We start from the raw sequence: 17,283 nt of genomic DNA, 5'->3' as shown, positions 1-17,283 counted from the left end.
ATACAGGAGAGTACTGCTAAAGAGTTACAGATCCTTAAAGAAAAACAGGAAAACACAACCAAACAAGTAGAAGTCCTTAAAGAAAAACAGGAAAACACAACCAAACAGGTGATGGAAAAGAACAAAACCATACTAGACCTAAAAAGGGAAGTAGACACAATAAAGAAAACCCAAAGTGAGGCAACGCTGGAGAAAAGAAAAAGAAATCTGGAAACATAGATTCGAGGATCAGCAAAAGAATACAAGAGATGGAAGAGAGAATCTTCAGGTGCAGAAGATTCCATAGAGAACATCGGCACAACAATCAAAGAAAATACAAAATGCAAAAGGATCCTAACTCAAAACATCCAGGAAATACAGGACACAATGAGAAGACCAAACCTACGGAAAATAGGAGTTGATGAGAATGAAGATTTTCAACTTAAAGGGCCAGCAAATATTTTCAACAAAATAATAGAAGAAAACTTCCCAATCCTAAAGAAAGAGATGCCCATGATCATATAAGAAGCCTACAGAACTCCAAATAGACTGGACCAGAAAAGAAATTCCTCCGGACACATAATAATCAGAACAACAAATGCACTAGATAAAGATAGAATATTAAAAGCAGTAAGGGAGAAAGGTCAAGTAACATATAAAGGCAGGCCTATCAGAATTACACCAGACTTTTCACCAGAGACTATGAAAGCCAGAAGAGCCTGGACAGATGTTATACAGACACTAAGAGAACACAAATGCCAGCCCAGGTTACTATACCCAGCCAAACTCTCAATTACCATAGATGAAGAAACCAAAGTATTCCATGACAAAACCAAATTCACACATTATCTTTCCACGAATCCAGCCCTTCAATGGATAATAACAGAAAAAAAACAATACAAGGACGGAAATCACGCCCTAGAAAAAGCAAGAAAGTAATCCCTCAACGAACCTAAAAGAAGACTGCCACAAGAACAGAATGCCAACTCTAACAACAAAAATAAAAGGAAGCAACAATTACTTTTCCTTAATATCTCTTAATATCAATGGACTCAATTCCCCAATAAAATGACATAGACTAACAGACTGGCTACCCAAACAGGACCCAACATTCTGCTGCTTACTGGAAACCCATCTCAGGGAAAAAGACAGACACTACCTCAGAGTGAAAGGCTGAAAAACAATTTTCCAAGCAAATGGTCTGAAGAAACAAGCTGGAGTAGCCATTCTGATATCGATTAAAATCGACTTCCAACCCAAAGTTAACAAAAAAGACAAGGAGGGAAACTTCATACTCATCAAAGGTAAAATCCTCCAAGAGGAACTCTCAATTCTGAATATCTATGCCCCAAATGCAAGGGCAGCCACATTCATTAAAGTCACGTTAGTAAAGCTCAAAGCACACATTGCACCTCACACAATAATAGTGGGAGACTTCAACACACCACTTTCATCAATGGACAGATCCTGGAAACAGAAACTAAACAGGGACACAGTGAAACTAACAGAAGTTATGAAACAAATGGACTTAACAGATATCTACAGAACATTTTATCCTAAAACAAAAGCATATACCTTCTTCTCAGCACCTCACGGGACCTTCTCCAAAATTGACCATATAATTGGTCACAAAACAGGCCTCAACAGATACAAAACTTGAAATTGTCCCATGCATCCTATCAGACCACCATGGACTAAGGCTGATCTTCAATAACAACATAAATAATGGAAAGCCAACATTCACGTGGAAACTGAATAACACTCTTCTCAATGATACCTTGGTCAAGGATGGAATAAAGAAAGAAATTAAAGACTTTTTAAAGTTTAATGAAAATGAAGCCACAGCATACCCAAACCTATGGGACACAATGAAAGCATTTCTAAGAGGGAAACTCATAGCTCTGAGTGCCTCCAAAAAGAAACTAGAGAGAGCACACACTAGCATCTTGACAACACATCTAAAACTCTAGAAAAAAAGGAAGAAAATTCACCCAAGAGGAGTAGACGGCAGGAAATAATCAAACTTAGGGGTGAAATCAACCAAGTGGAAACAAGAAGAACTATTCAAAGAATTAACCAAATGAGGAGTTGGTTCTTTGAGAAAATCAACAAGATAGATAAACCCTTAGCTAGACTCACTAGAGGGCATAGGGACAACATCCTAATTAATAAAATCAGAAATGATAAGGGAGATATAACAACAGATCCTGAAGAAATCCAAAACACCATCAGATCCTTCTACAAAAGGCTATACTCAACAAAACTTGTAAATCTGGACGAAATGGACAAATTTCTGGACAGATACCAGGTACCAAAGTTAAATCAGGATCAAGTTAACCAGCTAAACAGTCCCATATCCCCTAAAGAAATAGAAGCAGTCATTAATAGTCTCCCAACCAAAAAAAGCCTAGGACCAGATGGGTTTAGTGCAGAGTTCTACCAGACCTTCAAAGAAGATCTAATTCCAGTTCTGCACAAAGTATTTCACAAAATAGAAGTAGAAGGAACTCTACCCAACTCATTCTATGAAGTCACAATTACTCTGATACCTAAACCACAGAAAGATCCAACAAAGATAGAGAACTTCAGACCAATTTCCCTTATGAATATTGATGCAAAAATACTCAATAAAATTCTCGCTAACCGAATCCAAAAACACATTAAAGCAATCATCCATCCTGACCAAGTAGGTTTTAATCCAGGGATGCAAGGATGGTTTAATATACGGAAATCCATCAACGTAATCCAGTATATAAACAAACTCAAAGACAAAAACCACATGATCATCTCGTTAGATGCAGAAAAAGCATTCGACAATATCCAACACCCATTCATGATAAAAGTCTTGGAAAGATCAGGAACTCAAGGCCCATACCTAAACATTATAAAAGAAATCTACAGCAAACCAGTAGCCAACATCAAAATAAATGGTGAGAAGCTTGAAGCAATCCCACTAAAATCAGGGACTAAACAAGGCTGTCCACTCTCCCCATACCTATTCAACATTGTACTTGAAGTCCTAGCCAGAGCAATTCGACAACAAAAGGAGATCAAGGGGATGCAATTTGGAAAAGATGAATTCAAATATCACTTTTTGCAGATGATATGATAGTATATATAAGTGACCCTAAAAATTCCACCAGAGAACTCCTAAACCTGATAAACAGCTTCCGTGAAGTAGCTAGATATAAAATTAACTCAAACAAGTCAATGGCCTTCTCTACACAAAGAATAAACAGGCTGAGAAAGAAATTAGGGAAACAACACCCTTCTCAATAGTCACAAATAATATAAAATATCTTGGCGAGACTCTAACTAAGGAAGTGAAAGATCTGTATAATAAAAAACTTCAAGTCTCTGAAGAAAGAAATTAAAGAAGATCTCAGAAGATGGAAAGATCTCCCATGCTCATGGATTGGCAGGATCAACATTGTAAAAATGGCTATCTTGCCAAAAGCAATCTACAGATTTAATGCAATCCCCATCAAAATTCCAACTCAATTCTTCAACGAATTAGAAAGAGCAATTTGCAAATTCATCTGGAATAACATAAAACCTAGCATAGCAAAAACTCTTCTCAAGGATAAAAGAACCTCTGGTGGAATCACCATGCCCGACCTAAAGCTGTACTACAGAGCAATTGTGATAAAAACTGCATGGTACTGGTATAGCGACAGACAAGTAGACCAATGGAATAGAATTGAAGACCCAGAAATGAACCCACACACCTACGGTCACTTGATCTTCGACAAGGGAGCTAAAACCATCCAGTGGAAGAAAGACAGTATTTTCAACAAGTGGTGCTGTCACAACTGGTTGTTATCATGTAGAAGAATGCGAATCGATCCATTCCTATCTCCTTGTACTAAGGTCAAATCTAAGTGGATCAAGAAACTTCACATAAAACCAGAGACATTGAAACTTACAGAGGAGAAAGTGGGGAAAAGCCTTGAAGATATGGGCACAGGGGAAAGATTCCTGAATAGAACAGCAATGGCTTGTGCTGTAAGATCGAGAATTGACAAATGGAACCTCATGAAACTGCAAAGGTTCTGCAAGGTAAAAGACACTGTCAATAAGACAAAAAGACCACCAACAGATTGGGAAAAGGATCTTTACCTATCCTAAATCAGATAGGGGACTAATATCCAATATATATAAAGAACTCAAGAAGGTGGACTCCAGAATATCAAATAACCCCATTAAAAAATGGGGCTCAGAACTGAACAAAGAATTCTCACCTGAGGAATACCGAATGGCAGAGAAGCACCTGAAAAAAATGTTCAACATCCTTAATCATCAGGGAAATGCAAATCAAAACAACCCTGAGATTCCACCTCACACCAGTCAGAATGGCTAAGATCAAAAATTCAGGTGACAGCAGATGCTGGCGAGGATGTGGAGAAAGAGGAACACACCTTCATTGTTGGTGGGATTGCAAGCTGGTACAACCACTCTGGAAATCAGTTTGGCGGTTCCTCAGAAAATTGGACATAATACTACCAGAGGATCCAGCAATACCTCTCCTGGGCATATATCCAGAAGATGTTCCAACCGGTAAGAAGGACACATGCTCCACTATGTTCATAGCAGCCTTATTTATAATAGCCAGAAGCTGGAAAGAACCCAGATGCCCCTCAACAGAGGAATGGATACAGAAAATGTGGTACATTTACACAATGGAGTACTACTCAGCTATTAAAAGGAATGAATTTATGAAATTCCTAGGCAAATGGATGGATCTGGAGGGCATCATTCTGAGTGAGGTAACATATTCACAAAGGAACTCACACAATATGTACTCACTGATAAGTGGATATTAGCCCAAAAACTTAGGATACCCAAGATATAAGATACAATTTGTTAAACGCATGAAACTCAAGAAGAACGAAGACCAAAGTGTGGACACTGTGCCCTTTCTTGGAATTGGGAACAAAACACCCATGGAAAGAGTTACAGAGATAAAGTTTGGAGCTGTGAAGAAAGGATGGACCATCTAAAGACTGCCATATCCAGGGATCCATCCCATGATCAGCTTCCAAACGCTGACACCATTGCATACACTAGCAAGATTTTGCTGAAAGGACCCAGATATAGCTGTCTCTTGTGAGACAATGCCGGGGCCTAGCAAACACAGAAGTGGATGCTCACAGTCAGCTATTGGATGGATCACAGGGCCCCCAATGGAGGAGCTAGAGAAAGTACCCAAGGAGCTAAAGGGAACTGCAACCCCATAGGTGGATCATTATTATGAACTAACCAGTACCCCAGAGCTCTTGACTCTAGCTGCATTTGTATCAAAAGATGGCCTAGTCGGCCATCACTGGAAAGAGAGGCCCACTGGGCTTGCCAACTTTATATGCCCCAGTACAGGGGAATGCCAGGGCCAAGGGTTGGGGGTGGGTGGGTGGGGGACTGGGGGGGGGGTGAGTGTATTGGGGACTTTTTGGATAGCATTGGAAATGTAATTGAGGAAAATACCTAATTAAAAAAAAAAGAGGAACACTCCTCCATTGTTGGTGGGATTGCACACTTGTACAACCACTCTGGAAATCAGTCTGGCGGTTCCTTAGAAAATTGGACATAGTACTACTGGAGGATCCAGCAATACCTCTCCTGGGCATATATCCAGAGGATGTCCCAACCGGTAAGAAGGACACATGCTCCACTATGTTCATAGCAGCCTTATTTATAATAGCCAGAAGCTGGAAAGAACCCAGATGCCCCTTAACAGAGGAATGGATATAGAAAATGTGGTACATTTACACAATTGAGTACTACTCAGCTATTAAAAAGAATGAATTTATGAAATTCCTAGCCAAATGGATGGACCTGGAGGGCATCATCCTGAGTGAGGTAACCCAATCACAAAGGAACTCACACAATATGTACTCACTGATAAGTGGATATTAGCCCAAAATTTAGGATACCCAAGATATAAGATATAGTTTGCTAAACACATGAATCTCAAGAAGAATGAAGACCAAAATGTGGACACTATGCCCCTCCTTAGAATTGTGAACAAAACACCCATGGAAGGAGTTATAGAGACAAAGTTTGGAGCTGTGACGAAAGGATGGACCATCTAGAGACTGCCATATCCAGGGATCCACCCCATAATCAGCTTCCAAATGCTGACACTATTGCATACACTAGCAAGATTTTGCTGAAAGGACCCAGACATAGCTGTCTGTTGTGAGACTATGCCGGGGCCTGGCAAACACAGAAGTGGATGCTCACAGTCAGCTAGTGAATGGATCACAGGGCCCGCAATGGAGGAGCTGGAGAAAGTACCCAAGGAGCTGAAGGGATCTGCAACCCTATGGGTGGAACAACATTATGAACTAACCAGTACCCCGGAGCTCTTTTCTCTAGCTGCATATGTATCAAAAGATGGCCTAGTCGGCCATCACTGGAAAGAGAGGCCCATTGGACATGCAAACTTTATATGCCCCAGTACAGGGGAACGCCTGGGCCAAAAAAATGGGAATGGGTGTGTAGAGAAGTGGGGGGGGGAGGGTATGGGGGACTTTTGGGATAGCATTGGAAATGCAATTGAGGAAAAGATGTAATAAAATATATATATATATATATATATATATATATATATATATATATATATATATAAAGTATCATCCTGAGTGAGGTAACCCAATCACAAAAGAACTCACATGATATGCACTCACTGATAGTGGATATTAGCCCAGAAGCTCAGAATATCCAAGATACAATTCACAGACCAAATGAAGCTCAAGAAGATGGAAGACCAAAGTGTGGATACTTCGATCCTTCTTAGAAGGGGGAATAAAATAGCCATGGGAGGAGATATAGAGACAAAGTGTGGAGCAGAGACTGAGGGAAAGACCATCCAGAGACTGCCCCACCTGGGGATCTATCCCATATATAGCTACCAAACCCAGACACTATTGTAGATGCTAACAAGTGCTTGCTGAGAGGAGCCTGATATAGCTGTCTCTTAAGCGGCTCTGCTAGAGCCTGACAAATGCAGAGTGGATACTCTTAGCCAACCATTGGACTGAGCACAGGGTCCCTAATGGAGGAGCTAGAGAAAGGACCCAAGGAGCTGAAAGGGTTTGCAGCCGCATAGGAGGAACAACAATATGAACTAACCAGTACCCCCAGAGCTCCCAGGGACTAAACCACCAACCAAAGAGTACACATGGAAGGACCCATGGCTCCAGCTGCATATGTAGCCTTGTTGGTCATCAATGGGAGTTGAGGCCGTTGGGCCTGTGAAGGCTTGAAGCCCCAGTGTAGGGGAATGCCAGGACAGAGAATCGGGAGTGGGTGGGTGGGTGAGCAGGGGGAGGGAGGATGGGATAGGGGGTTTTTACAGGGGAAATGAGTAACAGGGATAACATTTGAAATGTAAATAAAGAAAATATCTAATTAAAAAAAAGAGCTGATTCTGTGAGTCAGATTAGGCTGTCACATCATTTTTATCAGAGTGTCCTGGGAGAGAGAGGATCTTTTAGTATATAGACTGGGCTAACTGATAGAGATCCATCTGCCTTAGCCTCCTGAGTGCATGTGCAGGAGTGCTGACTCCTGGCTTACTTATATCAACTTCTGACTACACATGACTTATATATTATAGTCATCTAGGAGAAAATTTAGTACTGTGCTTCCTAAACCCAATATTAATAATCCTGGATCCACCTGACAGGAAGTCTATAATAATGAGCTCAACAAAATCAAAATTTACTTAATCACCATTCACAAGTCATTTAACATATATACAGTTCTTCAAAACCATTGTTTCTGCTGTCTACTTTATTTCACTTACAAACTGTGCATATTTAACTGTGACTTTTAAGATGTTTCATTATCTATATTACCTTTCCTTCTTTTATATTTTGCTATATTTAAAATCTGTAGAGCTTTTTATTTTTTTTATTTTTTTTTTATTTTTTTTTTTTTTGGTTTTTCGAGACAGGGTTTCTCTGTGTAGCCCTGGCTGTCCTGGCACTCACTTTGTAGACCAGGCTGGCCTCGAACTCAGAAATCCGCCTGCCTCTGCCTCCCGAGTGCTGGGATTAAAGGTGTGCGCCACCACGCCCGGCTGTAGAGCTTTTAAGAGGCAGTTGTATCACTTTACAAAAAGCTTAATCTGACCTTCCTATATACTTTTATCATTTGTAAAATATTTCACATTTTAACACCTCTAAATCCAAATGTAGCTTAAAATCAATGCTATCATCTCGCCATAAATTAATTAGTAGCAATATTTGGTGGCACATCTTAAAATCAATGGTGTCTTGAATCTAACCCCCATATATATATCACATAAATATGAATTATGTTTTTTAGTTTACTTAAATATTTTTGATTTAATAATTATATGTATATAAGATATAAGTGTTTTGCTTGCATGTATGTGCCTGGTGCCAACAGAGGTCAGAACAGTAGGTCAGACCCTTGGAACTGGGATGGTTGTGAAGTAGCATTTCAGTGTTGGGAACCGAACCTAGGACTTTTACAAGAGCAATACAAGCACGCTTAACCACTGAGCTACCTCTTTGGTCTCTGTAATTTCTAAGACTGTATTATGAGACAAGTTGAAACAAGTGGAGTACAACTACTACTCAAGTTTCTAGCTGGATTTCATAGTAGTAGGATTTAATTTTTTTTTTTTTCGAGATAGGGTTTCTCTGTGTAGCTCTGGCTGTCCTGGGACTCACTTTGTAGACCAGGCTGGCCTCGAATTCAGAAATCCACCTGCCTCTGCCTCCCGAGTGCTGGGATTAAAGGCATGCACCACCACGCCCGGCTTAATAAATTTTAAAATAGGTCTCATGGTTGTGATTTCCCTTCCTATGACCTCCTTTCTCTAGATAGAAAAGCACAAGTTTTTAGTGAGCGATGAACACTGAATCACAGGAAGAGGCCTCATAAGTTGCATTTAGGAGTCAGACCGCATGTAGGATCTGCTAAACCTGAACCTTGTTAGGCGGTCAGAAGTAGTATAACCTCTGTGTTCTAGGTCATATGGATTATCTGGAGTAATTATGGTCATATAGAGTAAATCCTGACTCAGATTTTTACTTGATCTAATCTACTTGTATAATTTTCCCACCTATAAGACACTGCTCACCAAAAGGGATATTCAGGGGATTCAAATACTTACAACAGAACTTACATGGTATCAACGAAATACTTAAAATATTTACTAAACCAAATGTTACTGTCATTGTGAGTTATGTAAAGCCATACAATATATTACTATAAAAGAAATAATGAGTTTATGTACACACACACACACACACACACACACACACACACACATATATATATATAATTTGTTCTCAGATACTAAGTGAAAAGAGACACCCCCCCAAAAAACAAACAAACAAAAAAACCAAAAAACAAAACAACAACAAAAAAAACCCCAAACCCTGTGCATAGGAGCCAGGTATGGTGGTTCATATCTTTAATCTCAGCATTTGGGAGGCATATGCAGATATCTGTGACTTAGAGGCTGGCTTTGTCCATATAGTGAGTCCCAGGCTAGTCAGGGTTAAACAATGGGACTCTGTCTCAAAAACCAAACCAAATAATTGTACATAGCAGTGTATAATTTTAATGAAACAGATCAATGTTTGATTGTTTGTTTGGTTTTTTTTTTTTTGGTTTTTCGAGACAGGTTTTTTCTGTGTAGCCCTGGCTGACCTGGCACTCACTTTGTAGACCAGGCTGGCCTCGAACTCAGGAATCCGCCTGCCTCTGCCTCCCGAGTGCTGGGATTAAAGGTGTGCGCCACCACGCCCGGCGTTCAGATCAATGTTTGAATGTTAATATAGGGTTATGATGTAAGAAACCAATGAGAAGACAAACCCTTAAATTCTACTAATGGTTACCTCTGAGGAAAAGACGAGAGCAGACATGGAAAGGGAATGATGCTAGACTGCTCTTTTTACATTTGACATTTATTCATTTATTTTGTATGTTAGGTGAGCACACATACCATAGCACATATGTGGTGACCAGAGAACAACTTGTAGGAGTCAGTTCTCACCCTCTACCCTGTGGGTTTCAGGAACTGAATTCAGACTTGGGAACAAACATTTTACCCATGGAGCTGTCTTCTCAGGCTTGAGCTGTTTTTAGTAACCTGATTTTCTAGATTTCATTTCAGAAGCATGTAAATATTTTTGTAACATTTTATAAAATTATCAGCAAAACTGAATAAAAATTTTTCTCTAATATTAGTAGATACCTTGCCATTTCTATTTCCCAGTGAGAAGTTTCGATTCTCAGATTAACCAACATCATTACTTCATTTGACTCCATATACTCTATTTGCATAACAGACTCAGAACAATACTCAAATGAAAAATGAATCAAAAAAATTTAGGGGTAGTGAGATGGCTCAGCAGGCAAAGATATTTGTGACCTTAGTTTAATTCTAGAGATTCACAAGGTGAAATGAGGGGACCCACTCTTGTAAAATTTCTTCTGTCAAACAAATGCCATGGCACACATGCACATGCATCTAAGAATGCACGTGTGTATACTGCATGTACATATACACACATATACACTAAAATCTAATAAAAATAAAAAACACTAGAATTTGATGTAGACATATCAATTTGAAGACATAAGGATTTTTCTTTAAAGAATTTTATACATAGTCTCTAACTCCTATAAATGAAAATATCTAAAAGTGAATTAATAAGAATCAATTTGTGGCACCTTTTACAATGGCCTGAAATAATATAAAAATTCTTAGGATAACTAACCAAGCAGATAAAAGCCTTGTATGATAAAAACTTTGAGAAATTATAGAAGATATCACAAGACAGGCATATCTTTGATGTTTGTGGACCATTAGGATTAACATAGCAAAAATGGCCATCCTACCAAAAGCAATCTATGTATTTAATGCAATCCCCATCAGAATTCCAACATAATTCTTCACATATCTTGAAAAGACAATCTTCAGCTTCACATGTAAACACAACAAACTCAGGATAGCTAAAACAGACCTGAATAATAAAAGAACTGCTAGAGGTCTTACCATTTTCAATTTTAAATTGTACTACAGAGCTATAGAAATATAAACAGCATGGTATTGGCACAAAAAAACAGATACATTAACCAATGAAATTTAATTGAAGACCCAGGGATAAATCCACACATCTATGGACACCTGATTTTTGATACAGAAGTCAGAAATGCCCACTGGAAAAAAGACAGTATCTTTGACAAATGGTGCTGGTGAAACTGGATGTCAGCATATAAAAGAAACCAAATATATTCATACTTATCATGCTGCACAAAACTTAAGTTGAAATGGATCAAAGATCTGAACATAAAAATAGATACTGAGCCGGGCATGGTGGCGCACGCCTTTAATCCTAGCACTGGGAGGCAGAGGCAGGCGGATTTCTGAGTTCGAGGCCAGCCTGGTCTACAGAGTGAGTACCAGGATAGCCAGAGCTACACAGAGAAACCCTGTCTCGAAAAAACAAACAAACAAACAAACAAACAAACCAAAAACCAAAAAATAGATACTGAGAGGAGCAAGTAAATGGTGAAGAAATGAAAGAGAAAGAGAAATAAGGATGTAGGCAGAATGAAGAGAGGCAAAACTGGAAGCTCAAGGGTAGTGAGAAGCAGCCTGATGGGAGTAGATGGCACCTGGGACCATGATGGGGTCCTGGCCTGTGTTGACATCTGAGCTATGGCTCAGGGACACTTTAATGTCTGTGGGCTGTGAAAAATGGGTAATGGCCCCACCCATTACCTGAGAGATGGCCCTAGAGGTATGAAAGCAGGAGAGCTGACCCCCATCCTTAGGCAGCTGCAGTACTCAGAACAGTGGCCTACACACTGTGGGAGTTGCAGGTGAGCCAGCCTGAGGATGGGAGTGTGGAAGAGCTGGACCTACCCCTTGTCTCCCTATAGTAGTATAGACAAGGGAGAGATAAACCCTCTTGCCTTCACCATCTATGGCAGGCAGGAAACCTGGACCTGGGGTCATGAGAACAGGGGAGCTGGCCATACCATTCATCAGCTGCAGGACTTGGAAACAACACAGTAGAGCTGATCATTGATGTGTGATGAGCCATCCCAGAGGGTGTAAGTATGGGAGAGCTAGCCCTGCCTCTTGTCTGCTAAGTGATGGCTTTGGTAAGGGATAGATCCCCTCCCTTCCCTTTTGCCCTTGCCACTGGAGGCAGATGGAAGAATTGGTCTGATGGGGTCATGAGAGCAGGAAAGTTAGTCTTTCCCCTCACGTGCTGCAGAAATTGGGAGAGCAGGTGCTGTATCTCACCTGGGTAGCACAGTAGAACTGACCAAGATGATAGGGGTGCAGGTGAACTGGCCCCAAGGGTGTGAGTGCAGGAGAGCTAGCCCTGCCTCTTGGTGGTGATATTGATGAGGGAAAAATACCCTTATCCCCTCCTTCATCCCTGATCATCTATGGCAGTTCTACGGAGAATGGGACCTGAGATTATGAGAGTAGGAAAACTTGCTTTGTCCCTTACTGGCCACAGTACTTGGGAGAGCAGGCCCTGGACCCTACCTGGGCAGCAGTATAAAGCTGGCTGTGGTTGTGGGGGTTGTAGGTGAGCAGTCTTCCAGGGGGTGAGAGTTTGAGAGCCTGTGGCCTGATCATCTCTGGGCTTTGGATTGGCCCACCCCAACATTTACCCCATTGATAGACTTCTGGAATATATGAAGGGGCATGCTCTCCAGGATCTCCATGACATAGGATAAAAACAGGATATCTAAGAGGAGTCCCAGTTTGTTTCCAATACTGATAGAGTAGTAGAAGACAGAGGCCTATACCAGACCTACTAGTCATTGCAATGAACATTTGCAAGCAAAAAGGTATGGACAAAGGGAATACTGTGGGACACACTGTGACATACAACAGCTTCCACAACAATATTTTTTCTCTGTGTGGGGGGAGGGGTTTACAAGGGTAGAGGGTGGATCTGAGGGTAGGGAGAGATGAGTGGGATTGGGGTGCATGATGTAAAATTCACAAAGAATCAATAAAAAGTTAAAAAAACAGGTATACTGAACCTTATAGATGAAAAACTGGGGAGCATACTTGAACTCATTAACACAGGAAAGATTTTCTGAATAGAACTCTGATTGTACAGATCCAAGATTAACAATTAATAAATGGCACCACATGGAACTGAGAAGTTTCGGTACAACAATGGATTTGGACAACAACTGTCATTTGGACAAAGAGGCAGCCTACAGAATAGGAAAAGATTTTTACCAACCACACATCTGTCAGAGTGCTAATTCCAAAATATATAAAGCATTCATGAAAGAGATATCAAGAAAACAAATAACCCAATTAAAATGGGGTACAAATCTAAACAGAGAATTCTCAATAGAGAAAACTTAAACGCTTGAGAAAACTTTTAAGAAACATTCAGTATCCTTAGCTACCAGGGAAATAGAAGTCAAAACTATTTTGAGATTTCATCTTACACCTGTCAGAATGGCTCAGGTCCAAAAAAACAAACCAACCAACCAAACAAACAAAAAACACAAATAAAAAACCCAAAACCATAAGTGACAGCTCATGCTGGCAAGGATGTAAAGCAAGTGGAACATTCCTCCATTGTTGGTGGGAATGCAAACTTGTACTACTCTATAGAAATCAGCGTGTCAGTTCCATGGGAAGATGGGAATTGATCTATGTCAAAATCTAGCTGTATCACTCTTGGGCATATACCCAAAGGATGCTTCATCCTACCACAGTGACACTAGCTCAACCATATTCATTTCTGTCTTATTAATAATAGTCAGAAACTAGAAACAACCAAGATGTCCCTCAATGGAAGAATAGATAAAAGAGACGTTCAATGTGTGCTTAGTAAAGTTTCTTTTATGAATGTGGGTGCCCTTGCATTTGGGGTATCAATGTTCAGATTGAGACTTTCTCTTGGTGGATTTTCCCTTTGATAAATATGAACTGTCCTTCCTCATAACATTTGATAACTTTTGGTTGAAAGTCCTTAGTGATCAGAGAAACACGAATCAAAATGACCCCGAGAGCCCATCTTACACCAGTCAGAATAGCTAAGATCAAAACCTCAGGTGACAGCACATGTTGTCGAGGATGTGGAGAAAGAGGAACACTCCTCCATTGCTAGTGGGATTGCATACTGGTACAACCACTCTGGAGGTTCCTCAGAAAATTGGAAATAGATCTACCTGAAGACCCAGCAATACCACTCTTGGGCATATACCCAAAAGGTGCCCCACCATACCACAGGGGCACGTGTCCCACTATGTTCATAGAGGCCATGTTTGTGATAGCCAGAAGTTGGAAACAACCCAGGTGTCCCACGACAGAAAAATGGATATAGAAAATGTGGGCCATTTGCACAATGGAATACTACTCAGCTATTAAGAACGAGGACGTCCTGAGTCTTGCAGTCAAATTGATGGAACTAGAATATATTATCCAGAGTGAGGTAACTCAGACCCAAAGGGACATGCATGGTATGTACTCACTAATAAGTGGATATTAGCCAAAAAAGGGTACAGAATACTCAAGGTACAGAACTCAAAATGGTCAACAAGCTGAAGGGCCCAAGTGAGGATGCCTCAGTCCCACTTGGGAGGGAGAAGAAGGCAATCATGAGTGGGAAGGGAGGCAGGGACCTGGGATGGAAAGGGGATGGTGTGGGGACGAGGAGAACCTGATCTGGTATTGGGTGAGGGAAAAGGACTAAAGCCCTGAGGGCTAGCAGGAAGAATGGAAAGAGGTAACCTCAGGAGTTGGTGGGGGGGACCCTCCAGAATGTACTAGAGACCTGGTAGGTGAGAGACTCTCAGGACTCAAAGGGAGGCATCTTAAATGAAATGCCCTACAGTAGAGAGAGGGAACGTGTAGAGCCCACCTCCAGCAGGAAGACAGGGCATCAAGTGAGGGATGGGGTTGCCATCCCACAGTCACATCTCTGACCCAAAACTCTTGTTCTTGTCTAAAAGAATTGCAGGGATAAAAATGGAGGAAAAGAAGGTCCAGTGACAGGCCCAAAGTGGGATCCAGCTCAAAGGGAGGTCCCAAGGCCTGACACTATTACTGAGGCTATGGAGCATCACAAAAAGGGATCTATCATGACTGCCCTCTGAAAGACCCAACAAGTAATGGAAAGAGTCAGATGCAGATATTTGCACCCAACCAATGGACAGAAGCTTCTGACTCCAGTGGTTGAATTAGGGAAAAGCTGGAAGAAGCTGAGGAGGAGGGCGACCCTGTAGGAGGACCAGCTGTCTCAATTAACCTGAAACCCTGAGACCTCTCAAACACTGGACCACCAACCAGGCAGCATACACCATCTGATATGAGGCCCCCAACACATATACAGCAGAGCACACTGCTGGGTCTGTGTTCATTCAGAGATGATGCAATTTGGGCTGGCTTAGTCTTGTGCATGTAACAACTGCTTTGAGTTACTCACATTCATGAACATATGGACAGCACCAACTGGACTTGGTTGTAGGAAAAAGAAAAGTCATGAAATTGGAAGAAAGATATGTTGAGGGGATGATGGGAGAAATAGGAGGTAGGAAATGGTTAGGTAAGTATGATCATATTTCATTGTATGAAATTCTCAAGAATAAAACATTTAAAATTTTTGGTTGTGAACCTAGCCTTTGATGGCTCAGTCAAGTACAGGATAAGCATGTCATAATCCATAGAAGCTAAGTAACAAGGAGGGCCCAAGGGAGGATCCTTGAATCTCACTCAGAAGGGGATATAAAATTGACATTGGAGGTGGATGGTGGGAGGAAACTGAGTGGGAGAAGGGGTAGAGAGGTAATAGAGATGGGGAACAGGTGTAGGGAAGAGTAGGGGTTGGTGTGTGTGTAAGGGGACAGAGAGAATGGAAATCAGAAGGGGAAACATCTCTGGGACAAGCTGGAGACCAGAGATGGGGGAGGCTCCTGAGAGACTATGGGAGTGACCCTAGCTGAGATTCCTAGCAGGGTAGATATGGAGCCTGAAGTGGCCACTTCCTGTAGTCAGGCAGGACTCCCAGTAGAGGGATAAGGACAGCAACCCACACACAAACATGTCCTGCCTACAAAATGTACAGGGGCAAGATGGAGCAGAAACTGAGGGAATGACCAACCAACGGCTGCCCCAACTTGAAATCCATACCGTGGGAGAGAATCAACCTGACACTATTAATGATACTTTGCCTGCATTCAGGGGCCTAGCATAACAGTCTTCTGAGAGGGTTCATCCAACAGCTGATGGAAACAGATGCAGAGACCCACAGCCAAACATTAGGTGGAGCTCAGGGAGTCTTATGGAAGAGTGGAGAAAAGGACGGAGGGAGCCAGAGGGGTGAAGGACACCACAAGAAGATCTGAGGAGTCAAATAACCTGGGCCCATGGAGGCTCACAGAGACTGAACCACCAACCAGAGAGCATGCAAGGAATGGACCTAGAAGCCCTACACATTTGTAGCAGATGTAAAGCTCGGTCTTCCTGTGGGTTCCTGAACAGTTGTAGTGGGGGCTGTGTCTGATTCTGTTATCTGTCTTTGGATCTCCTTCCCCTAACTAGCCTGTCTTGTCTGGCCTCAGTTGAAAAGGATACAATTAGTCCTGCTGTGACTCTATGAGCCAGGGTGGGTTGGTACCCATGAGGAGAAGAGGAGAGGAAATTGGGGGGGGGGTTGTGAGGGTGGGACTGGAAGGAAAGGAGGGAGGGGGATGCAATGTAAAATGACTAAGTGAATAAATTAATTAATGAAAAAGTCGCCGGGTGGTGGTGGGGCACGCCTTTAATCCCAGCACTTGGGAGGCAGAGGCAGGCGAATTTCTGAGTTCAAGGCCAGCCTGGTCTACCAAGTGAGTTCCAGGACAGCCAGGGCTATACAGAGAAACCCTGTCTCGAAAACAAACAAACAAACAAACAAACAACCAAAAAAAAAAAGAAAAATGAAAAAGTCTCAATTTTGCATTTATTAGTGAATTAGCCTAAGCAACAATTACCAGTAACTAATAGCATAAAACAGACAATTGTGCCTGACAAACCTGATGGGAATAATTAGGCAGTTTGGAAAAAAAAAAGAAAAAGAAAGCCCTGAATTTAATCTAGCTTAAAAGAAAACAAAGACAGAGGGCTACAGTAAGATACTACCTGGAAAGCTCCAAACTGGAATTTCCCCATCTTCTGGGTCTGGTTCTTCTACCTCCAGCTTGATAATGAGATCTGGCTTAGTAACCTGCTGTTCTAAGGATGATAAAGGAGAGATACCTCCTTGGTCTTCAGAGCCTGAAACA

General features: G+C 41.4%; 1 protein-coding gene across 1 annotated transcript in view; it reads right to left on the bottom strand.

Annotated features, from left to right (window-relative positions):
* The window catches only part of Znf182 (zinc finger protein 182), a 50,276-nt gene that overhangs the window by 6,335 nt on the left and 26,658 nt on the right, over window positions 1-17,283 (bottom strand). Inside the window, exon 3 of the mRNA XM_029473454.2 lies at window positions 17,141-17,275. Coding sequence (XP_029329314.2) covers window positions 17,141-17,275 — 135 coding nt within the window. The remainder of the gene's footprint in view (window positions 1-17,140; window positions 17,276-17,283) is intronic.

The sequence above is a fragment of the Mus caroli genome, unplaced genomic scaffold (genome assembly GCF_978045245.1).
Source record: "Mus caroli unplaced genomic scaffold, Mus_caroli_1 scaffold_5, whole genome shotgun sequence".
Lineage (NCBI taxonomy): Eukaryota > Metazoa > Chordata > Mammalia > Rodentia > Muridae > Mus > Mus caroli.
This window is presented reverse-complemented; position numbering and strand designations above follow the sequence as displayed.